This window comes from Anastrepha ludens, chromosome 3, assembly GCF_028408465.1.
Source record: "Anastrepha ludens isolate Willacy chromosome 3, idAnaLude1.1, whole genome shotgun sequence".
In the NCBI taxonomy this organism is placed as follows: Eukaryota; Metazoa; Arthropoda; class Insecta; order Diptera; family Tephritidae; genus Anastrepha; species Anastrepha ludens.
Genome location: NC_071499.1, coordinates 106,228,112 through 106,253,581, shown reverse-complemented (window position 1 = coordinate 106,253,581; position 25,470 = coordinate 106,228,112). Strand labels below are relative to the sequence as shown.

The 25,470-nt window shown below is 37.2% G+C and overlaps 3 protein-coding genes across 5 annotated transcripts; 1 reads left to right on the top strand and 2 right to left on the bottom strand.

The window, feature by feature from the left end:
• Positions 1-1,110: 1,110 nt before the first annotated feature.
• Positions 1,111-13,729, bottom strand: LOC128858707 (eukaryotic translation initiation factor 4H). Of its 3 annotated transcripts, none has more exons than XM_054095184.1 (6): positions 13,164-13,729; positions 12,908-13,103; positions 11,555-11,854; positions 11,256-11,488; positions 10,680-10,907; positions 1,111-2,581 (listed from the first exon to the last, which is right to left on the bottom strand). In XM_054095184.1, the coding sequence occupies exons 2-6, from the start codon at positions 12,937-12,939 to the stop codon at positions 2,409-2,411; spliced, it is 966 nt and encodes a 321-aa protein (XP_053951159.1). In that variant the 5' UTR covers positions 12,940-13,103; positions 13,164-13,729; the 3' UTR covers positions 1,111-2,408. The 3 variants fall into 3 exon arrangements, with proteins under 3 accessions (XP_053951159.1, XP_053951157.1, XP_053951160.1); XM_054095182.1 differs by having other exon boundaries at positions 12,908-13,510; positions 13,632-13,649; XM_054095185.1 differs by having other exon boundaries at positions 11,349-11,488; positions 12,908-13,729.
• Positions 13,730-16,406: 2,677 nt separating this feature from the next.
• On the top strand, positions 16,407-18,024 carry LOC128856675 (eukaryotic translation initiation factor 2 subunit 1). Its single transcript, XM_054091989.1, has 2 exons — positions 16,407-17,241; positions 17,317-18,024. Exons 1-2 carry the CDS (start codon positions 16,547-16,549, stop codon positions 17,648-17,650), a joined length of 1,029 nt encoding a protein of 342 aa, XP_053947964.1. The 5' UTR covers positions 16,407-16,546; the 3' UTR covers positions 17,651-18,024.
• A 1,732-nt stretch (positions 18,025-19,756) lies between these two features.
• LOC128858706 (protein DDI1 homolog 2) lies at positions 19,757-24,024 on the bottom strand. Its single transcript, XM_054095181.1, has 6 exons — positions 23,357-24,024; positions 21,534-21,996; positions 21,349-21,471; positions 20,929-21,091; positions 20,626-20,827; positions 19,757-20,548 (listed from the first exon to the last, which is right to left on the bottom strand). The coding sequence occupies exons 1-6, from the start codon at positions 23,610-23,612 to the stop codon at positions 20,355-20,357; spliced, it is 1,401 nt and encodes a 466-aa protein (XP_053951156.1). The 5' UTR covers positions 23,613-24,024; the 3' UTR covers positions 19,757-20,354.
• Positions 24,025-25,470: the final 1,446 nt, after the last annotated feature.

Genomic DNA, 25,470 nt, shown 5'->3' with positions numbered 1-25,470 from the left:
TGCGTTTATATTTGCCTTTTGTTTTGCTTTTAAATATTTTCTTTGCTTTCTTTATCTTTATCTTTTACTTTTATATAATATTTTCTTTGTTTTTGAATTATGCAAATTTAATATTACTTGCTTCGTTTTTGCCTCTAATTCGAGTGAAATTAAAAATGTAAATAAAAAATCATAATTTTTATTATAACAAAAACGCGCTGCAAACATGCATAAACAAGTATATAAAATTAAAAAAATATATATATATATAAAAACTACAACTCAGAGATAGCAAGAGTGCAAAGTCGATGATTAGGCAAATAAAAGGAACAGCCGCATAAAGTGGATCGGATTTAATGGTGTAAATAGTGGGAGACAAATGCGTGGGTTAATGGGATGTGCGCAAGTAGAAAACAAATCTATAATCGGGGTCTCGGTTGGGAGTTTCGGTGTACCTAATACAAATAATAATTTTGCAGTTTAACTGTATAATAAAACCGTTTGTGTATTCTCTTATTTTGTAATTATTTATATAAACGCATGTGTAGATATATTGCAGGCTGAGTAAGACTCGAAGTATAAGCAGAGTACTCCCGAAAATGTGACTGGTTTGCTGACGAAGTTTTGTTGGCAATAGCACTGGGAGTTTTTTAATTGTCGGCTGCAATATCTTGTATTGTATTTATTTGCTGCCCGGTGTTTGGCAAAAGCCAGGCGGAAGATAGTGACAAATTTCAAATCCTGCGGAGGCGCACATAAACAATTGCGATTGAGTAAAAAAAGGATTTAGCAAGCAGCTTTGATATAGTAAAAAAAAACTATTTATTTATATTTATTGGCAAATGTAACCGTATTTTGGTAGTTTAAAAATCAGAAGGGATGATATATAGTTCCAGAAATTACTGATTTTGTTTAGAGCTGCGCTTAAGGCTAGCAAGCTTGAGTTTCTCTTATTCAAATATTTATCTGTTCACTGTTTTCTTAACTGCTCTCCTAGACCCTCTCTCTCTAGTTACTTTACTGTTTTTCGCTCTTCTTTTAGTTTTTCTAGTTATATTTTCCTCCTCTCCTTCAATTTTCAACTTCTTTCTGCTCTGTAATTCGTTCTGTGTGGACAATACGATGTTCTGCTGTTTTTATTTACTTTATTACTTTACTGTTATTTGTTTTCACATTCAAGTCGTTTAGTCACAGTTCTTACTGTGTTCGCATGTAAAATGTAATATAATATGTTTTTGTTTGGATGTATGATGCAAATATTTATATTAGAGTAGTTTATTACATATATTTATATTAAATTTAAATATAATTAATATAATTTGTTGTTATGTATGCGTGTGTTTTTTCCTTAACGTGTGTAGCGCTTTGCTTTTATGTTAATTGCCTTTTTTCTTTTTCTAATTTGAGGAGGGAAGGGATTAATTATTTATTTTAACTGCTTTTTCTACCTCGGATTGGGTTTTTACTTTAATTTCTTTAATTTACTCAAATATTTCCATCTTATTGCTTTTTACTCTTTTTCTTTTTTCTTTTCGCTTTCCGCTTTTCAGTTATCTGTGGTAGTCTAGAACTCTATAATATATGTGTATAGTATTAATAAGTTTATTTAAATATATTCTTAACATAGGCTTTTTTATATTTTGCGTTCCGCTTTGCATTAAGTTTTAAATTATTCAGTTTTTTTGTTGCATTACTCCTTTATTTTAAAATATCTAGTTGTTTAATTCCAATTAATTTCGATTTTCATTTGCATACACCTTTCCTCTCTGCCTTAAACTCTTTGCCGTCACAAGTTATACAATGTCCGCAAACGAATGTTATGTCCGCAATCGCCACCCACGCGTCGCTTCGTTTCCCACAATACCAAACCCACTAGACTTTACTAGGCCTGCTAGCTAGCTTGTTTAACAAGTCCCTTGTTAAATTCACTCGCGCCCGTTAACTTCGTGTTTTCGCTCTGTAATATTAACTTTGCTTTTGCTCTCAGTCAGTCGATGCTGATGCTTTCTATTTTCGCGTTAGCGTCAATTTAGTTTTAGTAATTTTCTTTTGTTTATTTATCATTTATTTTGTTTGAGAGTCTTTACTCGTGTTGCACAATTACTTTTCGCTCGTTTTTTCTTTCTTTATTTCAATTCGCACGTTTTTTCTCCTTGTCCGCTTTAATCAAATATCCTTTTCCCCTTTTATTTTCACTTCCATTTTCGCAAAAGATGCCACTTGAGAAAAAAAAATTATTTTATTTTTGATGTTTGCATTTGCTATTTGCTGATGTTACTGCTGCTAAGTTTTATCATATAAAGTTTTTAATGTTTATAGCAATTTGTATTGAAGTTTTATTCTTTGTCTGGTTTTCTTTCTGTTTACTGCTTTTAGTTTTCTTTTTTATTTCAATTATATGACAAAACGACTCTCTTCTCACTCTCTCTTTATTCATCTACATCGTCATGCTCCTTAGTATCGTTCTCTGGTTCCTTGAATTTCTCTTCGCGAGGCTTGGCATTGCCAAAGATCGCAGCCGCCTGCTTTGTCTCTGCCAGCGCATTGATGGGCGCTTGAATGGTTCGTGGTTTCAAATTTAACCGTGGCCTCTCGCTGTCATCTACAAAAAAAAAAAAAATCAATTCAAAAAAATTACTTAGATTTACCAAAAAAATGTGTCCATATTTTTTTTATGCAACATTTATTGTAAAAGATCTTGCCCAACTCTAATTGTTATAAACAAATTAAGAAAGTCAACGATTTCATTTCATTTTTCATTTTCATTCAATACATGGACTAAAAAGTCCTGGGCCTAACAAAGAAGACATGTTTTTTTTTTTTGTTCAAAATTTGCTTTATTTATCAACGTAATTTCCATGGCGGCCACCGAGAGAACGTCGGTTCGAATCTCGGTGAAAGCACCAAAAAAAAATTAAGAAAAACATTTTTCTAATAGCGGTCGTCCCTTGGCAGGCAATGGCAAACCTCCGAGTGTATTTCTGCCATGAAAAAGCTCCTCACAAAAATATCTGCCGTTCGGAGTCGGCTTGAAACTGTAGGTCCCTCCATTTGTTTAACAACATCAAGACGCACACCACAAATAGGAGGAGGAGCTCGGCCAAACACCCAAAAAGGGTGTACGCGCCAATTATATATATATTTCCATTAAGAACAACGCAATCATTCCAGCGCCACTCTAACCTTTCAATACCACTTTTATAGAACGATTTATCTTTTGCCTCAAAAAAGGCCTCGGTTTCAGCGATAACCTCTTCATTTGTGCGCAATGTCTTACCGACGAGCATTGTTTAGTTCTGCAAACTGCCAGTAGTCGCTGGGAGACAAATCTGGCGAATACGGTGGGAGCAATTTGAAGCTGAATTCATGTCGTTTTGCCATTGTTTTGAGTGACGTGTGACACGGTGCATTGTCTTGAAAGTGAGCAAACGCGGCACCCACTTTGAACAGAGCTTTCTCATAGTCAAATGCTCATGCAATACTCGTATAAAGCCAAATCGTTCATTTGATAGCTTTACGATGCCAGTTAAATAACGCAACTTCACTTTTGCGATCATTCAAAACAATTTTTGTTAATTTTTTTGATGTTTCCTGGTGTTACCGCCTCATTTGGACGTCCACTGCGTTCTGCATCATCATACGACCACGTTTGAACTCAGCAAACCATTCTTGTTTCTGATGGAGCGGAGTCCCTGTAAAACTTCTCAAACTACTGTTTCGCTTGAAAGGTATTTTTCCCCCAACAAGAAGAAGAAATTAAAACACGAAATTCTTTTCGTTCTATTGTTTTAAAAATAACAAAAGTAGCGTCACTCTTAGCACAATAACTCACGAACTAACGAATAGAATGTAATGAAATTTTAACAACTGACTTTTTAAGGTTAGTATTAACTGAACTGGGTGGGAACGGGAATTTTCAGCCCTAGGCTCTTATACCCTTTATTGGGTGTTTGGCCGAGCTCATCCTCTTATTTGTAGTGTGCTTCTTGATGTTGTTCCACAAATGGGGGGACCTACAGTTTCAAGCCGACTGCGAACAGCAGATATTTTTATGAGGAGCTTTTTCATGGCAGAAATACACTTGGAGGTTTCCCATTGCCTGCCGCGACAGACAAAAATTTTTTATCATTTACTCTTTCATGCACAGAGATTCAAATCTACGCACCTCCAAATGGTAGTCACGCACCAACACATTCGGCTACAGCGGCGGCAATTGCTTCGTTACCTTGCCGAATATTGGCATCAGTAAAGTGGAAGTGGAATCTCCCAATGCTTGAAATAAAAATGTACTCCTTTTGACATGATTTCGGAGGAACAAACGAGATACACCTTAGAGCACAAAAAAAAATAGAGCTTCCCAAACGAGAAATACAACAGTACTTCCTTTGGCATGATTTTAGATCAGTTCCAGTTTTTGTACTACCAAATCATACAAATCGTAAACTAATAAACTAAAAACTTAATAAACGGGCTACTTCAGTAAGTTTTGCCTAAACGGAAATAGTATTAGTCAGGAGACGCCTACGCTACGTTCCGGGACTGGCCAAGCACTGTTCCTTCAACAGCTTTCACAATAAAATGTTTAATACTGTCTGATGTTGTTCCATTAACAACTGTCGAGAATGGTAACGCCATATAAATATACAATACATATATAGTCCCCACCACAGATATTTTAGGCAGGTCTAATATTTAACTTAGCCATTTGGCGAAGACCACTATAACGTTTGTAGGTAATCGTGAACATTCAGCATGGATACGCCGATGAAGAAGAAGAATATTTGAGGTACGGTGCACTAGACAGGTTTAGTAGGCGGCAGACCTTGGTCGGGAAAAGCCCGAGTCATTCCGGTAGGGTAGAACCCGCTGCCATGGTAATGAGTCTGAGCCACCTCAGGAGGCATCTCTTCAACTACACTGACGAGAAGCAGGGCAAAATACAATTAACAACTAATGGACCGGACCATATACAGACAAACATTAAACGAAATTCATCGGGACACCCTTACCACCTTCCTAAACTCCCGTGCCCTTAATACCGTTATCGGAATCAAACCACCACCTATTGCAGACGAAGCGCTTCAGCTGCCTCGCGAGCTGGATATTGTAATAAGTTAAACTCTTATCCAGAATCGACTTCGACATACCCAATATATTTCCAACATTTGGAGGCACATTGCACCACACTAACCACCTATTCACATGCCCTATCAAACCTACTGGCCTAACACCCCTCTCCCTCTGGACCCAACCTGACGAAACAGTACATTTTCTGGGTCTCCATTAGATGAGTTAGACGAAGACGACCGATGACTACACCGCACTGATAGCGTTAGTAAGTATCTACAACAACATCCACTTTTAACTATTCGCTTTTGAAGTTTTGTTCTATATTAACCCATAATCACGAGTTCTTCGCACACAAGTATGCTCTGAACTTATCTTCTTATTTTTAACGTACACGCGCTACGGTCGACTGCATTTGCATTTTATCCAGGAGCTCGTTGTTTTTGTTGTTGTAGAGGATTGTAAAATACCCAACCAATGTACCTTGTATCTTTGGGATGTAAACAGTCCGAGAAGGTCCCTCACTTATTGGAGTGGCTGTTCAATTCGAAGTAAAGCTTTGTTAGAATGGTTACCACGGTGGTGCCCTAAGAGAAACTGCCTCGATATCAATATATTATTAACTTCATTTCAGGCATAAGCAATACATAATCTTGACTTTTGTTCGACAGAGAAGATTAAAACTACTAAAATAATAGTTGGTTTTAATGGCAGCCAACCAACGAAAGGATAAATCCAGGTTTTCGAAAGTGGTTAACCGCGTCTAAAACCACAATCAACTGCGTGTGTCATAACACCAGCTAGGAGTTGAAAGCGAGTTTCAAATATTCGATCAAGTGGGATCAAACGAGCAGCGCCTGCATTGATAATACTTCGGATGCTGGAAGAAAATTCAATTTAGTGTTAATGCTTTCCGTAGAACCGTTTCAGTTTGCTTTCTGTCTGACGAATTTTTCGTTACGGGAAAGATTTATATAGTTGTAAAGCCTATGTAGGATGACCACTTTAGTAATTACGTGCCTTATGGGGTTATATACAGTTAGAATTTTCAAAAAATCGATTTTTTTTTCTTATTGTACATACATATATTTAAGAATACAGTGCACTCGCGATAATATTAACACCCTAATATATGAACACCCCAAAATATAATATGAACACTTTTTCGCTTCCATTGAGTACTCTAAAATATGAACTTTTGGAAAAAGCTCTAAAATATGAACATTATTGATTTTCAAATTTCTATCGAATTTCATGAGCCTAATAAATCGGCGAATCCCCTAGTTAATAAAATTTAAAATGAACAAAACCGTCGCTGAGAAATGCTTGCGTTCACTCGCATACACATTTACATGCTTTGCCTTCTCCTATTTTCAGTCAATACGAATTTTCAACATCGTAAGTTGGTCATTTCACGCGAGCATAATTGGTACTTCATTTTCTTGCAAAAAAATTTAATATTAATCAGTTTAGAAAATGCACACAAAACAGCATAAGTTTTTCCCCTTAAGAGAAAAATCAGATTTTGTAGAATATTTACGAAAGGGTCAAAGGGTAATTTATCGCGTAAATATGGGGTGACAAAGTCTAAAATATGCGGAATTAATATATTAAAAATAAAAATGCTATCTCTAAATATGTCAAAAATACTTTTATCGATCCTGGAAAGAGGAAAACTTTACGTCGTTCAGAGTATCCAAAGATGGAAAAATCTCTGTATCGATGGTTTTTGAATATAAGAGACAAAAAGTTCCCGGTTAGCGGGCTTATGTTGAAAGAAAATGCAAAAGACCTTCATTTTAAAATTAAGGAAAATTGCCTTGAATTGAATGCCAGTGATGGATGACTTCAAAATTTTAAAAAGAGATATGGTGTTCGGTTGCTCCAAGTTTCTGGAGAAAAACTATCTTCACAGCCCGTTAGTTGACCCATTCAAAAAGGCGTTAAAGATGAAAATGCAGGAGCTTGGATTAAGTCGTGAGCAACTATACAACGCCGATGAATCCGGTTTATACTGGAAACTTTTTTCACAAAAGACGTATGTGTCATCGTTAGAAAAAACTGCCCCAGGTGCAAAGATGGAAAAGCAAAGAGTAACTTTCTTGTGTTGTTCAAATGCGTCAAGATCTCATCAACTCAAGCTTCTTGTAGTCGGCTAAAAATCCCCGTTGTTTTAAAGGTTTTGACTGCCCAGTGCATTATCGACATTCGAAACCCGCATGAATGACTATTTTTAAGGATTGGTTCCACCGTTCATTCATACCTGAGGTAAGCTTTCATATTTTTATTTCAGTAGGTTAAAACTCATAAAATTTGTTTAGGTTACAAAGTTTTTGATGGAAAAGGGATTACCAATAAAAGCTCCCCTTTTAATTGATAACGCTCCATCGCATCCACCCGAGGATGGATGAACTAATAACTGAAGACGGCTGCATCAGGATTACGAAACTTTACTATAGAAACAGTCCTTTGGCTTCTGTTGCTGCAAAGGCGTTTGATTTGCTTGAGGCTCTAAAGCAAATTACGCTTAAGGAAGCGATTGTTACCTAAGAAACTGCATGGAGTAACGTAGATGCTGTTGTGCTATCCAAATGCTGGAGCAATGTGCTAAGTATGGAAGAAAATCAAGAGGATTCTGAAGATGACGTTTGTTTGAGTGTTCTTCGAAGCAACTTAATTCTGAATGTAAGGGATTTGCAAGAAGGTGTCACACTTGAGACCTGAGATTTGTGTTTTAGAACCGTTAGTCAAAGAAGTTTTTTTTTTTTTTAATTTCACTTTAGGTTGAATTCACTGCTTTCAACGTTAGAGAATGGAAAGCATCTTCGTTGAATGCAATGACAATGAAAATCAGGAAATTTTCGACAATGTTGATGACTGTTCTGTGAAGCCGGAAAAGACGATTACATCAAAGGAAGCTATTGACATGCTTAATAAATCTTTTCAATGGGCTGAGATTGAAATGGTTGATAAATGGGATTTAAATGTGTTGAAGAAGCTAAGGGAAAAGGCAGTTTTTAAGAGGCTTGAACAAAAGAAACAACAAAAGCGGACTACTGATTTTTTTTCGACATGAACTCAATTCTTTTAAAAATTAAACAAGCATGAATTTAAGTATGAAAAACTTTTTGGCTGTAACTAATTTTTTATTTGTTAAATGTGAAAAAATGAATAAACAACGTTTTCTTTTGCGGCTTTAAATAAAACAAAAATCTCTCAAAACTAACTAAATAGAATATTTTTCTATTTAGTTGCCTTTCGTAAATATGAACAATCTCGCAAAACTGAACAGACCTGGTTTTAATTAGTTCATATTATCGCGAGTGCATTGTATATGCAGAAAATTTAATATCGTTCCGGTGAATATTTTCGAAGTTACACGAAATTTGAAAAGTCGTTTCAGAGTGCTTGAAAGTAGCATACAAGGCAAATTTTAAACGCGTTTTTCTCAAAATGGTGTTTTCAAAGTCGGTGACCATCATTACTCGAAAACGGCTAAATCGATTAGTCTCAAATTTTAACACGAGCTTCTTAAATATATTTTTTAGTAATTAATCGAAGATTTTTTCTCACCGAAAAATATTTTTTTATAAAAAATTTAAGGCCGAATTTAGGTAAACGTATTTGCTCGGTAAGCAATATATCTTCTGGTCATTAGATTAGACGACTACGACTTCTCACTCTCTAATAGTTGGGTGCTAGACAGGTCAGATCAGTATCTCTTGATGCAACGCACGTGTCGTATCATTCTACAAAGGTGTTGCTGTCATCAATCCGGCGGATAATTTACTATTCTACGTTATGCAGTAAGAACGCTATGCCCCATTCTGATTTACGGAAGCGATATCTAAAGGTTGAGCTGTTTCAGCACATGAAAAAACCAAAGATATCACTTGGGAGTGGTGGCCGCCGTAGCTGATTACGGTTGTGCGTAATTACTATTCGGGAGGGCACGGTTTCGAAACCAACATCAAGTGATAGGAAAACTTTTTTCTAATCTCTCGCACCTCGGTAAGCAATTGCAACCCTTCCAGGGTATTTTTGCTGTGAAAAAGATTCTCATAAAAAATAATCTACCGTTCGATGTGACATAAAACTTTAGGTCACTCCATTTGTGGAATAACATCAAGACACATACCACAAGTTGAAGGATGATTGACCATGCTAACCTAACACCTAACAAAGGTTCTGAGACAGCACGGGTTGCAGTATCTAAGTCGATGCCATCTGTTGAAGCAGGCTGCATAATAAGCACACCAATCAATGAAGTTGTTTGCCACTTAAAAATAGCTTCTACAAATAAATTCACTAAAATTTTTAAATCACTTTGATCCATATAAGATAATTCTGTTCACTATTCGGGAGATGCATGCAAAATCAGACTCTGCAATATTAATTGCCTTGTGTATGTAAGGCGTTTTCCAATAGGTGCGCTTCAACTTTTTTCCGATAGGGAGGGCGAACGACGCAATATTTTTTATTTTTCGCTTGTCATTTGTAAACTTCATTAGTATACATTTTATCATGGAACGCTACACACTTGAGCAACGATTGCAAATCGTGCAAATTTTTTATGAAAATTTATAAATTTTCCAAAAAATCATCTTCAGTGATGAAGCTCACTTTTGGATGAGAAAGCAATCCACACGTGATTCATGAGGCACCATTGCATCCCGAAAAAATCACTGTTTGGTGCGGTTTACATGCCGGCGGCGTAATTGGCCCATATTTTTTCCTTGACGAGAACGATCGCCACGTTACTGTGAATGGAAATCGATACCGCGACATGATAAACGATTATTTTTGGCCGCAGTTGAATGGTATGGACTTAGACGACATGTGGTTTCAACAGGACGGGGCCACAAGCCACACAGCACACGCTACAATTGATTTGTTGAAGAGTAAGTTCGATGAGCGCATTATTTCCAGAAATGGACCGGTCGAATGGCCGCCGCGCTCGTGTGATTTGACGCCTCTAGACTATTTTCTTTGGGGTTATGTGAAGTCATTGGTCTACAGTAACAAGCCGGCGACGATTTGTGAGCTCAGTGCCAATATTGAACGCGAAATTGCTGGAATTTCGGCCGATTTATGCAAGAGTGGTCGAAAATTCGGTTCAACGATTGGACTTCGTAAAACGTGCACGCGGTAGTCATGTAAAAGAAATCGAATTTCATACTTAAATGTATATGTTCAAACTCGATAATAAAAAAAACATTAGTTAAAAAAGTCAAACCGTTTGTGTTTTATTCAAAAAAAAAAGTTGAAGCGCTCTTACTGAAAAACGCTTTACATTTCTTGTCCGAGAACTATTAACCAGATAATTGAATTCTAAAGTGCACTCCATTCTAAATATTTCTTTTCAATTATTACAAAAACATTAAATTCAATTACTGTTAAAAACATTAAAAGAGATTTATAGAAATACCAAAAGCTGGTATTTTTAACGCCGAATTAACGGGAATTTAATACAAATGCAATGTAATACACAACTCAGTATAGAACATATCCTAAAGGACTGCCCCATCTAAAGTTGCAGCAATATCTCGACAACCCCAGATTGCAGCAACAGACAACCTCAGAACGCTTAATTTTGCAATTAGAAAAATAATCAATGCAAATCTAGGGCTTACCTATACTGCCTAACGGAGCCGGAGCCGGTGCGGGTCTTTCATTATGACTGGGATTAAAGTGTGGACGCTCGCGTTCACCTCTATTACGGCTGAAATTGTTGTAGCGATCGTTTCCGCCATCTCGACTTTGAGCGCCAAAGCTTCCTTCGCGATTATTGCGATCATGATTTCGCTCGAAACGATCATCATTGTTGAAATTGCCATAACGACCACGATTCGCTGGACGATCTGAAATGTGTTAATACAAAAAGTCCAAGATACTATTTTAGTTGTGTTCAAAACTTCTTAAAAAGTGTAAATAAATTCGAGAACTATTAATATCAAACTTTGTGTTTTGTGTCCGAAAAAAATTAAAACGAAAGACGTATTCGAGAAATGGATTTGGAAGAGGCAACTACGGGTGTTATACGTATGGGTGTTGGTTGTGGGGCAAAGCTGTAACATAGTTATAAATGGAACAAATAAGCAAAATAGAAAATTAGCAGATTATAGTTATAGGAATAATGGAGACAGAACATATTTAGGAGTTATCGGAGAAAACGAATGCATTCACTGTGGCCTGTGTACTTTATTTACCGTTATATCCTCTATTCATGCCACCACCACCACCGCTGCCGCCGCCTCCGCCGCGATTTCTATCGTTGTGACCATAATTATCATTGTACGAACCTCTATTATCTCCACGATTACCACCACCGGCACCACGATTGAATTGGTGATTGCCACCACCACCGCCGCTGCCCCCGGTAGCACCACCTTGTCTGGGCGGGCCTCGTTTGTTGAAACCGCCACCACCGGTAGCTCCACCCCTGCAAAGCATGTCATCGTAAGATATACATTAACAGAAACAATTAATCGTTGTTAAATTCACAAACCGTTCGTTTTTCCTGCGATCGGCTATATCAATTCTTAACGGTGCAGATAAGTCATCTAATTTAATGCGTCCGTCGCATTCCAAAGCGCGTTCTAGGTTATCCAACGTTTCAAATTCCACGTAACAGAATCCTTTGAATTGATCCGTTTCTCGGTCTTTAACCAAACGTACATTTTTTACCTCGAAATCTTGGAAAATTTTAATCACATCGCCTTGTACTAGTCCCTGTGGCAAGTTTCCTACATATGCAATGAATGGAGGCTCCGTTGGTAATTGCTTTCCTGGACGGTCTCCAAAGTTCCTTCAAAAGAAGGATAGAAGATATTACTTTGTACAACATTAAAGATACTTGGTTTTTGGAATTTTTTAAAAGCCCTAAGGGTGTGTGTTTAATGCTTCCCGCACTTCCCTGAAAAAATGTGACCTCTTAAAGGTCAAATTAATTATATTTTTAATAAGCAGTTCTTTTGACTTATTAATCATATTTACGTAAATTTTTCTTTGTCCTTTTAAATGTATGTACATATGTAAGTTAATATTTCAGCGCCTCTATTACATAAATATTTGAGTATTTTATATATAAAGCCTCTGTGCTCAAATTCTTAAAAAGTATAGTTTTTACTTATATAGAACTATTAATTTAATTAAGCCCCCGCACCCCTTTCATCATAGGTACTTCAAAGCACGTTTTATTTTTAACATGGAAGTTAGCTCAGATATGTTAGGTCAAAACACATATACACGTTAATATCATCTCTCCACATTGCTGACAGGATATGTGTTATAGCCAAATCGGCGTCACCATAACCTCTGTCGACGACGTCACCTAGCCTATCGCCAAACCTTTATATCAACCTAAGCAGCGATAGGGTGACGTCGGCCAAATGCCGACTGCGTTGCGCGTTTTTTGACATTTATGCATCCGCTATGTTTTGCACATGCTCCACCGACGTTTTGTATTCTCATCGAATACTACACACAACTACTTTTTTTTTCAATGAATGAAAATATACACGTTTTCTATACTTTTAATTGTTGTTTGTAACTCCCCGCGCATTTTAATTAATTTTTATATAACCAATTTACTCATCCATGCTTCCTAAATTGGCGACAGTAAATCATCATACAATCACTTGCCTTGTGCGGTCGACGAAGACGTCGCCTTTTCTCTACTGGTCCCAGTCCGTAGCCAGTGTGAAAATATCTAATGACTTCCTCACAATTTCACCCTACATTAAAGCACTTTCTAACTTAATCTTGATTGCATTGTATCACAAAAACATATTAACACACTTTTTTGCAATTTAAACACACGAAATCTTCTTAAAATATCTGATTTTTATAAAATATTTACCTTGAATGATCGATGCTGCCTCTACCAGCCATGTTTTATTTTTTCAAAATGGTCTAAGCGAAAAAAGTCCGTCCTAGTTAAGGCGAATTTCTTTCTGCCTTTTACGACGTTTCCACTCTGTTTCGCTGTCAAAGTGTGCACCCTACGATTATGGTATTGTCTCACTCTTACCTATGCACGCACCGCTAAGCGAAAACTATCAAAACAAAACGAATTAATAGACGCGCACTAATGTGCTCCCGCTTGGATATACCACTTCCGCCGCTTCGACTTCCGTGTGAGCAATAGAGGCGGCAATATTTTGGTCAACGGAACACGTTCGCGAATACCGGCCGCTGGCTGAATCGTGGTGCAGAGAATCGAAACTACGTGATTACAAGCTTCTCTGTATCAAACTGCAACGAATGCACTGTTTTTGTTTACGACTACCCACGTCTTTCTTTCGTCTTCACTTCACCCAACTTTGTTGCACTATACTTTTTCACTTTTCCAGTTTAGTTCTGCCAATCTCTGCCCCTCCTAACAGAATCGCTACACTCGCGCAAAGTGCACGCCAAATTTTCCAATTTATTTTAGCGAAATTTTGTTGCTTTTACCGGCTTTCTGTAGAAATAAAGTACAAGATTTTTAACGGGAGAAAAAATTTGTTTTAGAGTTAAAAACGTTTCAAATAATGCACAATCAGTGACGCAATCATTTTATTTTTCGTTGCTTTGATTTTGACCGATTTTTCAATCGAAAAGTGCCTTTTTTATTTTAATGTTTAATATTTGCTTTCAACTTTTTGTTACTGTAAAGCAGACTTCATGTTAAAGTTGGCAATACTACTAATAATTATGCCAGAACGTTTACCATATACCAGCAGAGCTGCCAATAGTTCACAATTGGTGTAGCAATTTTTTTTGTCTAGGCTATTTAGCGCCAGTTTTTCAGTGCTAGGGTACCTGTGGTGAATTTTTTTACCAACGACCTTATTCCAGAAGGTATTATAACTTATGCCAAAAGCTATAAACACGTAGGCTTCGATAAAAGATGAAAGAGCTCATCTAAGAAAATGGAATTGCTAAATCTGCAGCTCCCACTTACCCAGCTGGCCAGAGATGATATCAAATCAAATCCGAAAAGAATTTCAGTATTGAACTGGACGACAAGGTAAACTGGAGCTCACCAGTATTTGAAACGAAACTTCAGGAGTGCACCCTGCACTAATACACAGATGACTTGAAGACACCAGAAAGCAGAGGCGCTGGAATATATGGCCTCAGGACCAAGCGTTCTGTGCCAGTGGGTAGTTTTCCAAGCAGCTTCCATCTATCTATGTGCAGAGATCAACTTACAGAAATTTTCGGAATGAGCGTATTGCCATTCGGAGTCACAGTCAGGTGGCGCTCCAAGGCACTGTCATGCTAGGAGATTAAGCCCTCAACAGTCCTTGAGTGTATCAAGAAACTGAATCCTCTAGGAGTCACAAGACATGGGGCATAACTGCGATCGTAGTAGTGGACACATTGGACACAAAAGTAATAGGTCCCGAGCCCTTCGTTACTATGGGACAACTCACCATCAAGGAGAAACTTAATAGTGAAGAGCTAAGGATAGGAGAAGTTAGATAGCACCAAACTACCAAAAGGGATTAAAAAACATATGCTCACGGGCCATTACAGACTGCGTAGTTATTTGCACAATTCCCGGAGACTCATATATAGCTTCTCTCTGAATGCAGCGCTATAGCGTTCAATTGCAGCCAGAAGAAAGCTATATACGCGCTGAGTCGTGTCATTGAGATAATGACTGTCATATAACTCTCGATGGATTTTGTGTACGGCTTGCTCAATAGACCTACCATTTTTTGTGCCGGTGCGAAGGAAATGTTTCAGCAAACGTTCTCTTCGGTGTTGACTATGCTGTCCGTTCGTGTCCTAATCTCGTATACCCATTGTGAATGCCTGACAGTCTGCTTTTTCCCTCGCATATTGCAAATGCATTAAACCCTCAATTTCTGTTTGTTATTCTCGAAAGGTGTAATTTATCTTCTGGCAGCCATTCGTCAGTTTTATTGGGTACATTTGTTGCCTGTGGTCACTCCCATAACGCCTATCTGTTGCTGCCATTAAAGTCTCATAATTACCTGGGTCGGCCTCTAGAACTGCCGGCAGTACTCAAGTGATTTCTTTATGCTGTTGTTTCTAACTGAAGATTAAAGATTGGGAAAGGTACAGTGCCATAGGAAGATGGAGCTGACACTGCATCGACTTAAGCCTCAATCGTTTCCAGATGCCTTGTTTGTTTGTTAACATGCCCCATCAAACCCACTCATCACCTCTCTCCCTCTGGACCCAGCCCGTCGAAACAGCTAGTTTCCTGGGCCTACCATTAGATGAGCTAGACGAAGACGACCGGTGATTACACTACACTGACAGGGCGAAGATACTGCTACAACAACAACAAGAACAACAACTACAATGTCCTGTATTGTATTTCGAAAAAGTTCGCAAGGCCTCTCTGCCCAGATTTAAGAACCTACTTTACGCTCTTCTAAAAGAAACTTAACATGGTTATGACTCATTGTACTCGCTCTACCATGATGAGCTTAGTTACAAGGCTTTGTTCTCTGCCTGAACTGGGTATTTGGTCCCCCAATGACCACTATTTTGTCATACCTTCACTAGACCCGCCGTCATTAACTATCAAAGGGGAAGAATTTTACTGCATTTTTACTTTTAGAAGCATCGTCTTCCTTATGTGAGACTTTAGGTATAAATTAATTTACTCTAAACTGTATTCAGGCATTTTACAGCGCTATGAACTTCAAAACCTTCTATGTTCACTGCTTTATTGAAATGGAAGAGAAAACGTATGTTTTTATTTAATAAATACTACTTTGAATATTAGCTTTATTAAATTTAGTGTAAAATAAGTTCAAATGAAACATAGTTGCTGGTCCAAGTTTTCATACTTTCAAACAACACATTTGTGGTGAAATATCTTCTGCAATATTGCAGCAGCTCGTCTGCTAAGTATCTGTAATTGTTGATTGTGGTGAACACACTCTTCACCAGGGCACTGGCAGTCTGCCTAGCAGGATTGTGTTCGATGACAATAATAATATAATTATAATATTTAAGGACTTACTTTCTGCCAGGTTAAATATCCTTCTCCTTCATAAAACGACATAATCACATAAGAATTTTTGTAACTATTTCTTATTTTGCTTTCATTGTTATAAAATAACTATTTATGGTTATTATACATCGTTGGTTCATTTTTTTGTCTTTGTTTTGGTTTACTCTTTCGGTTTGGCTTGATAACTAACTTCGACTTTTCTCATAAATTTTTCCATATGCCCCAAATAAAAAAAAAAAAACGATTTTTAGAAATACGAATCTGTTTCGCTAGTAAAAATAAAATTAAATATTGAATAAACTAAAATGATTTGGTAGCTCTGACGACAAAGATGACAAAACAAATACAGATAAATGTCAAATGCCGCCGCCAACATTTTGACACATTCCTTTCACACACTCATTGATCAAAAAGTGTACACGTTTTTGCTGTGAATTTCACGAAAACTGAAATTTAAAGTTTATTTTAGTCAAATTTGAGTAAAAATTACTATAGAGACAAATAGATATCGCAAAAATGGCGTTGACTTCACGTTTTTATAGTGACAAATACCCTGAGGTGGAAGATGTTGTTATGGTGAATGTATTATCCATTGCTGAAATGGGGGCTTACGTGCATCTGTTGGAATACAACAACATAGAGGGAATGATTCTGTTGTCGGAGTTGTCTCGCCGTCGTATTCGTTCCATTAATAAATTGATTCGAGTTGGCAAAACAGAACCGGTGGTAGTGATACGTGTAGACAAAGAGAAGGGTTATATTGATTTGTCCAAACGTCGCGTCTCGGCGGAGGATGTTGAGAAATGTTCCGAACGATTTGCAAAAGCGAAGGCAGTCAATTCTTTACTACGACATGTGGCCGATATTCTAGAGTATGGTTCAAGCGAAAAATTGGAAGAGTTATATTTGAAGACAGCTTGGCACTTCGAGAAAAAATATAATAGCAAGACTGTGGCCTATGACATCTTCAAACAATCCGTTACAGATCCATCAGTTTTCGATGAATGTGGTTTGGATGAAAACACAAAGGAAGTGCTGCTGAATAACATCAAGCGCAAACTGGTATCTCCTACTGTAAAAATTCGCGCCGATATTGAATGCTCTTGTTATGGTTATGAGGGCATCGACGCTGTTAAGGCTGCGCTAAAGACTGGTTTGGACCTAAGCTCAGAAGAACTACCTATTCGCATCAATTTAATTGCACCTCCATTGTAAGTATTATGAAAATAGTATAAGCAAGGCAATACAAAATAAAATAAAAAATATTTTATACATCTTCAATGAAGGTATGTAATGACAACATCGACAACTAAAAAAGCCGAAGGATTAAAAGCTCTCGAAAATGCTATTGAAAACATTCGCAATAAGATCATTGAGTCTGAAGGAGAATTCAAAGTAATAATGCCGCCGAAACTTGTTACAGCTATTGATGAAGCCGATTTGGCGCGTCGCCTGGAGCGTGCTGAAGCTGAGAACCAAGAAGTTGGTGGTGACGATGATGAGGACGCGGACGGTGATCAAGAAGGCATGCAATTTGATCCCGAAAAAGAGTTCAATCATAGAGGTGAACGTGCTCTTGCACACAATGACCTCGAGGAAGAAGATGAGGAGGATGAATAGTCAGCGACATCAATGTAAATTTGTGTTTTCCATCTTTCGATTCAACATCGCTTGTATATTTATTTTTAAAACTATTCTCCAGATATGCTGGAGTCGCATATAAACAACAAAAAAATTATAACTCCATTATTCAATTATTACTGACCGAATTGTGGAAGCATCTATAAAAAGAAATTTTGGCAGACAGAAACTCAATAACTATGCATATTAAAGCGATTCAAGAGTATAGAACAAAATTTTATAAATAAAATACAACACAACAAAAAAGTGGGACTAGTGTAATATGCACATATACTATTTTATTTATGTGTGTATGTACATATGTTTTTAATAAAGTGGGAGTAGAATTGATGGTATCACCATATAAAAAATATGTAACTAATATTATGAAATGATTAATTTAGTGAAGGAAACATAACTTACCGTAGTGTCCTTTTTCAAAAATATCGAATGAACGAACCAAAAAATGTGAAAATCTGAAAATTCAAAAGATGCCGGAAGACATTCTATATATGGGGTGGCGTCAGAGATGTTAAGTCGCAATACACATACGTTTGGGAAAATTTGTCTAGTTGTATATGCTGCGCTTTTGTGCAGCATTATAGCAGTAATGAAATTTGTTTTGCCACATAGAGATTGAGGTGAATATTATTTAGTAAATTTATTGCTATAAAAAAAGTTGTATGATTTAGAAGGCAAAACATGAGCACATCCAATGAGGTAATAACATGAATTAGTAAAAATAGCATTCGTGATATGTAATGAAATTTTCTTCCTTAGGTGAGCAATTACTCGCCAAAATTATTGCGTCCCTTTCTGCTATTTAAATCTTACAAGTTCTTATTAGCTATTAAGAATTCATAATGAAAAAATTGCTGGTCAACGAGGATATATTATAATTTTTAGATGCAAAGTGGCTTAAAAATGGAAAAGCAGCTGCTAAGAGATTGTTGTTGTAACAGCATAAACATTTCCCATAGATAGATAGATATATGAATGAGGTTTGCGCTTCGACCTCATGGTCTTTTGTGCCCTCTACTCATCACAGTACCTTATCCAGACCCAGTTCTCTTATTAAACTCAGGGTGAAGCGGTGTTAAGGCACGTATATGCCTTCCTTCTGACTGCAATTGGACGAGATTTCAACCTTCTCCGCGCTACAGCGCTGCATTCCAGGAGTAGGAGCATTGGAGTCTCCTGGGATTGGTAGCAGAAACGGCAAGAGTCTGTAGACCAAATCCCGATCATGTGTAGATGACTTCGCAGTCTGCAGTGGCCGGAGGGGATGGCCGTGAGCATTCTCAGATTAGCCTTTGGGAGGGTTATCAGTTTTTTAACCTCTTTTGGTTGCACCCTCCCAGTAAGGATTTCGCCTGGCGTAGTCCCATAGGTTGTTGCCAGAAACTTCCTTTAGCCCTAGTTCTTCACTCCTGAGCTGCTCCTTGATGGTGTGTTGTCCCATGGTGAGGAAGGGCTCGGGTCCTATTAAAGGCGAGGCCGCAGCCTTTCTCGCCAATGCGTCCGCTACTTCGTTCCCAGTTATACCTCTGTGTCTTGGGACCCAAATTAGCCCGATGCAATTGTGCATTCTTAGTAGATTAAGTTTCTCGATACACTCAAGTGCCACTGAGGATTTGATCTCACAGAACGATAGGGCCATGAGTGCCGCCTGATGGTCACGCAGAATGTTAAATCGCTCATTCCGGACATTCCTGTCTAAATTTATCTCTGCACATAGACGGATGGCATACATCTCCGCTTGGAAGATGCTTGGAAAGCTAGCCATACGAGTTTGGGGAAAGGCAGTCCTTGGCGGTACCCAAATCCTGGGAAAATCAGTCAGCTGTTCACAGGTTATTGTTGTTGTTGTAGCATATAAACATTCCCCATACATATAGCGGGGGGCTACTGAAGTGACAGCCCCTGACCGTATTTAAATCCGGTAACGTAGAACCGGCTGACGGGAGAACTCACTAATTCAACCTTCTTGCCGAATGACACTGATCAGTTTCTCTAAAAAACACTACGTCCCATCTCTATTGCAATGTTGGTAGTAACGAATTAACCCTTCATGCCAAAAACCCCTTTCAATAAAAGTTTGGTCTATTCAAATTTCACATTTATTTTCTTTATTTATTGCCATGCTATTCTTGCCTTTTTTAACCCCTCATATACGATAAATTTTTCTTTTACTAAACTATACCCAAAAATGATGTTATAAAAAGTAATTTACAGTCCTTCATACACCAATGTTTCCTCGATGACAGTTCGCATTCATTAATTCAATGTCTAGTATTGATTGCCCCTTTCTTGTAGTACTATCCTCAATGCAAGCGAGTCTCGTGGTTTTTTCCCCCACAAATCCTTAGCAGTCTTCATCCATTCCATGTGTATAAAATAAGAAATGCTCTAGCCTGAGGTAGTTTGTATTTGTGGTAGGCTTAATCCATTCCCAAAGCATCCGCGTTTTTCTAAATGTTGATACTCTTTGTTGATAATGTTCTGTCGACATTTAATGATAATTTTGCGTTTACGTATATACATATATGTATATTACTTATATATGTAAACATATAATGTAAATAGCGGCATGGATATTCTAAAATTTTTTTGCTTAAAATTGCGTTGTATTTTCTTTGTGTTATTTTTCCGTTGTGATCTATTATTTTAGGGCGGCGACAGTGGTGACGACGCCAAGGTCTTCTCAAAATTTCAATGACTTTGCAATAAGCGCCGCAGTTGCTTGCGTTTTATTTCCGTTATGCCGACGTAATTCAGCAATCACGTCATCACGCTTATAACCAAGCTTTACCAAATCGGCAACATCACTCTCAGTGAAGGTATCATTCGCTGAAACATCATTAGCGGTACCACCTTGAGATCTCTTTGAAGTTGATGCTATGAAAAAAGTTGTTATTCTATTATTTGTTTGCTGTAAATTTAAATTAGGATTTAGTTAAATTAGCGATTAGTACCTGCATCCTTTTTGCTTTGTTCAATTGCTTGCTGTATGGCCCGCGACTCGGCCTCACTAGCTGATTGCTCCAACAGTTTTAATTCCTCCTCGGAATTACCGGTGAGACGTGCGCAATCTGGTAGTTCATTTTCGGCCAAGAATGGGGTCTCGGTACCGGTAGTACCTATACGCAGCACATTGCGTTGCAAATCAATGTTACACTGCGATAAACAAAAACGAAATGTATCAATGAGAAATGTACCTTACAAATCCAGCATTAGAAAAACAATTAATGGCAATAGGAATATTTAAGTCCAGATACCTGATGACGCTTCAGCATATCTAGTCCGAGCAACATATCCATAGGTTGTTTTTCCAAAACTGAAAAACTCGAAGTTAGATGGTCGCTTTCAATCTGTAACTGAACCATGTGTATCCGCCCAATGATACGTTGAGTACCTACACCTTTGGCGACACCATTCCACCTGCAAGAAAAGTACAATAAGCCAAATATACGAACTCATACGCCGCGAGTGCGTTTGGTCCAACCCGTTTGAAGGTTCAGAGAGTAGTGCTCAGAATTTCGATGTTGCTGGTATGTCTATCACTGGGTTTCTGGTCTTCAATAGCTTTGGAGAAAATTTTGTTTCACCTTTCGCAACTTCAACATTCAGTTACGGAGATATCGGATGAAACGCAACATCGAAAATCTGTATTCTAAAAATTAAGTTCCAATGCCTACCTAGTGTCGATAAGTCTATTCACATTGCAGCGTTCTGCGCATGCTGCACTCATAATTGTAGTTTGCGCACCGGAATCGACGAACGCTTTTACTGGTACACCATTGACTCGGCAATGAATGTATCTGGAAATAAAAAAATGGTAATTTTTAACAGATGCTTTAAAGGAGGGAGGTCTATTGCTTACAGCATAGTGACAGTGCCAAAGATTTCGGGATTGTATTCAATAGCTGCGGCCATATTATCCTGAATGTTTTTTTGTTTAATCTCCTCGGCAATAAGACGTTGTGCCTCCTCATCGAAGGGATCCGCGTTTAACATACGTAAGCGTTGTAGCTGACGTTGTTTTCTCAAATCGATTTGATCGCGCAATACCTTAGCGAAATTCTCCAAATTTCCCGATAGTAATGCATCAGCCAATTTTGGATTGTTCTGTTTGAGCAATGATAAGGATTCCGGATTTGATAGAAACATTTGACGCACTGCAGCCGGATCATCATCGTAGTTAACATTCAATTCATCAGAATCGGAGTAATCCATACCGGTGGGTGCCGGACGATAACCTGGTGCCAGTCCAGTTCCAGCACTACCACTACCACTTGAACCGGGTACTCGAATATTGCTGAAATCTAAGCTACTAATTGACGAGGCTGCATTTGATTGTCCGCAAGGAAGAAGCAGAGGATTTTAAAAAATTGAAAAAGAAATGTTTTATTTCAAAAAATTCCAACAATAAATGGCTTGCTACGAAGCATTTTTTACTAAAATTTTAAAATACAGACAAACGTACATCTAAGTCAAAAGGGACGTTTGAAATAGACTTTTGGCCAAAGTGGATTAAGTCCAACCCTGTGTCAAAAATTGTTTCTTAAGTTGCTGCAATGTTTGTTAAGTTGCTTTAACAGCAAAATATTCTGATTTGCAGGTCTTCTTTTTTATTATTAATTATTTAATGTAAATATATCCATTTAAATAATTTAATGTAATATATAATGTAAATATATTCATTTGTGGAACAACATCAAGGCGCACACCACAAATACGAGGAGGAGCTCGGCCAAACACCCAAAAAGGGTGTACGCGCCAATTATATATATATATGTATATATAAATATATCGGAATTTCATTATGAGTCTTATGATTCTTTTTTGCTGAGAAGGCGGCTAAGAACAATTCTGGAGCTTTTGAACTTTACCCGATCAACTTCCGTGACCCAACAGAAACTGAAAGAGTTTGGCTGAAACGTTTCATGCTTTCACCTTACAGTCCAGACTTTGTACCCTCAGCTTATTATTTGCCTCGGTCTCTGCAGAACTTTTCGAATGGAGTATATCTGAATTCAATAGAAAACTGAAAAAATACACCTGAAGCTTTTTTTTTGGTGGGGAATGTGGAAGTACTACATTGGTGGAATAATGAGCCTATACGTAGAATTTACCAAAAACTATTAGCCAATATATTTAGTATTAGCCAAAGCTAATTTTAAGCCTAAATAATAAAAATTTAAACATTTTTTAGACAATGCAATTCGGCATTTGTCCTTGACGTGTATAATTTTCAACAAGATCTTTTATATGCAAAAATGTCCATTGCACTCATATTATGCCAAATTATTTTTATCTTTACGAGGTCGCATTTAACACATATGTATGTAGGTATGAATGCCTGATGACAGCAAGAATTGTACATTGTGGAATTGTATCGCCTCATAAATATGTACGAGTATATCTGTATGTACATACGCAGGTTACGATCAATTCAAATGCGTCTGACAGCTTATTGTATGTATTTTCAGTAAAAGTAAACGCAGCAACGCCATTTGTGTTTGGTCGCACACGCTTGGAGTGAAAAAAAAACAGATTAACGACAACAGTGCCGTGGGGAAGTATGGGGTGCTTGAGCTCATTGACCCACTTATACAGAAAAACATGCAACAGCGCTGGCCGGATCTACCGACCATAACTGGACTGCAATTGTTCATATGTAGAAATAAGAACCTATTCACTTACCTAGGCCGCCAACTGCTGGAGTACTTGCGGAACGTGCAATTGGTTGTATTATAACACAGTCACCATCTTTAATGCCGAAATATTTGAGCGATTTTTTGTCGTCCAATAATGGAGCTCCATTGAATACAATCATGATCTCTGCACTGGGCAACCCGGACTCAACTTCACAGAACGCCTTGAAGTTTTCCAGTTCCAGTTCTTCGGAAACGTCCAAGAAAAACACGCTATCTGTCAGCGTAGTTACAGTTATCTTCATTTTTCTATATTTTTAGCTTTTCTTAAATTGAACTTTATACACTTTTCTTCACCAGTCGATGGATTAGAGTAATTACAAGGGGCACTAAAATGCTTCTATTATTGTGTTGCACTGTACGTTTTGGTTGCTGTTATTTATGGCTTGCGCCGAACCAAAGCACAAGAACTGTTAGTATGCCTTCTGCTTAAACGAGCTGGTCGTAGTAAAATTTGCTTTTAATATTTGCAACAATTTTCTTTGTTGTACATTTATAATCAATGTATTCGAAAACAATGCAGTATGCGTTTCACTTCTTTGATTCGTCACCAAAAACAGGAGGTTCTCGGTTTGATTCTTTTTTTATATTTTCTTCCAGTCTTCTTCCCTTCCTTCAATCTTTTCCACTTTTTGTTTGCTTATGTTTTTCGTCCAATCTGCATTTTAATTTTTCGTTATTTTGTTGTTGTGCCCATCAGAGACGAAACAGCGGCGAATAATTATACGCGGAGAACAGCATTCACAGTAGAAGTTCCATAGTATTAAATTATTTTAATTTATTAAATTTTGAGGCTCTCATTTTGTTATCTTTCTAATATACGTTTGACAAAAAAATTAATTACAGTGATGAGGTTGACAATGCTTAAAATTATGTTTCAGTTACCTACCAACGTAATACCGTACGTAACGTAAAACCGGTGGGAGTGACAGTTCTTGGCCGGATAAAAATACCTTATCATTGCTGCTTAAAGTTAGACAAATTGCGCGATTGAAAAAAGAAGCGAAGAGCTTCGGATTCATAGAAATGTTCAATATATGGAATTCGGTGTTCTATAATTCATTTAAATAATGCAAAACCACTTTGGGATAAAAATTAGGTGGGCGCAGCCTCTGTGAAAACTCCCATGCATACAAAGCATTTACACATTCAGTAAAAATTAACAGATTATTTTAAAAAAAGTTTATAAATCCACTTAATCAAAAACGTATGAAATACATGTAGATACATAAAACATTTAATAATAATAATTATTATTATTTCACCTATACGCGATGCTTGCTGTCCCAATTTATAGAAGACTTTCATCATTGCAAGAGTAGGTTGGAATGAAAAACCTTCCGGGAGGTGATTTAACCATCAAAATCACATCTTCTTATCAGTATCTTTCTCTCTGAAAGTAAAATTTCGTGAATATTTAAGGTTTGAAGGCGAAATGAAAAAAACCTATGATTTACGACTTCGATTTTCGCATGACATTTTCAGTTTTATATAACACTAGCAAACCCGGCCCCCTTCGCTGGGCACACTAAAATAGAATAGATATGGTTTAGAACAGAAAATATATGATTTTCATATTATTTATTTCTTTACTCAAGCGTTTTGGCATAAACAATATTTTTTGTTTTTCTATTTGTTTTTGAGTAAATATAAAATATAAATTGAAAATCAGGAAAAACGAATATTGTTTTTAAATTTCAAATCAACGCATATGAATAAACAATCGTCTTTTTTCCTGATCATCCATGAATTTTTCGTTTCAATTTATATGTTTTATTAAGCATTGGAGCTTTTTTAACCATTATCCATTTATATTTAAAAAAAAAAAAAACAAAACACGAACACATAATTTCATTCGGATTTCACATTAAATTCTCAAATTTCGTAAGAAATTATTCACTGTTCCAAAATCCACTCCAAAAAATTCACAAACAATTTTTACATGTTGCACTTACGTTTTTTCCTTATGGCATCCAAATCAGAAAGAAATATAGACCCATTGTAACTCACACTGTCAATTTGACAGTTCAGTTCCGCCCCAAGCGTTAAAAAAGTAAGCGACATTATGGCTGGTTCAAAAGAACGCTGTACCCGTTGCCAGTG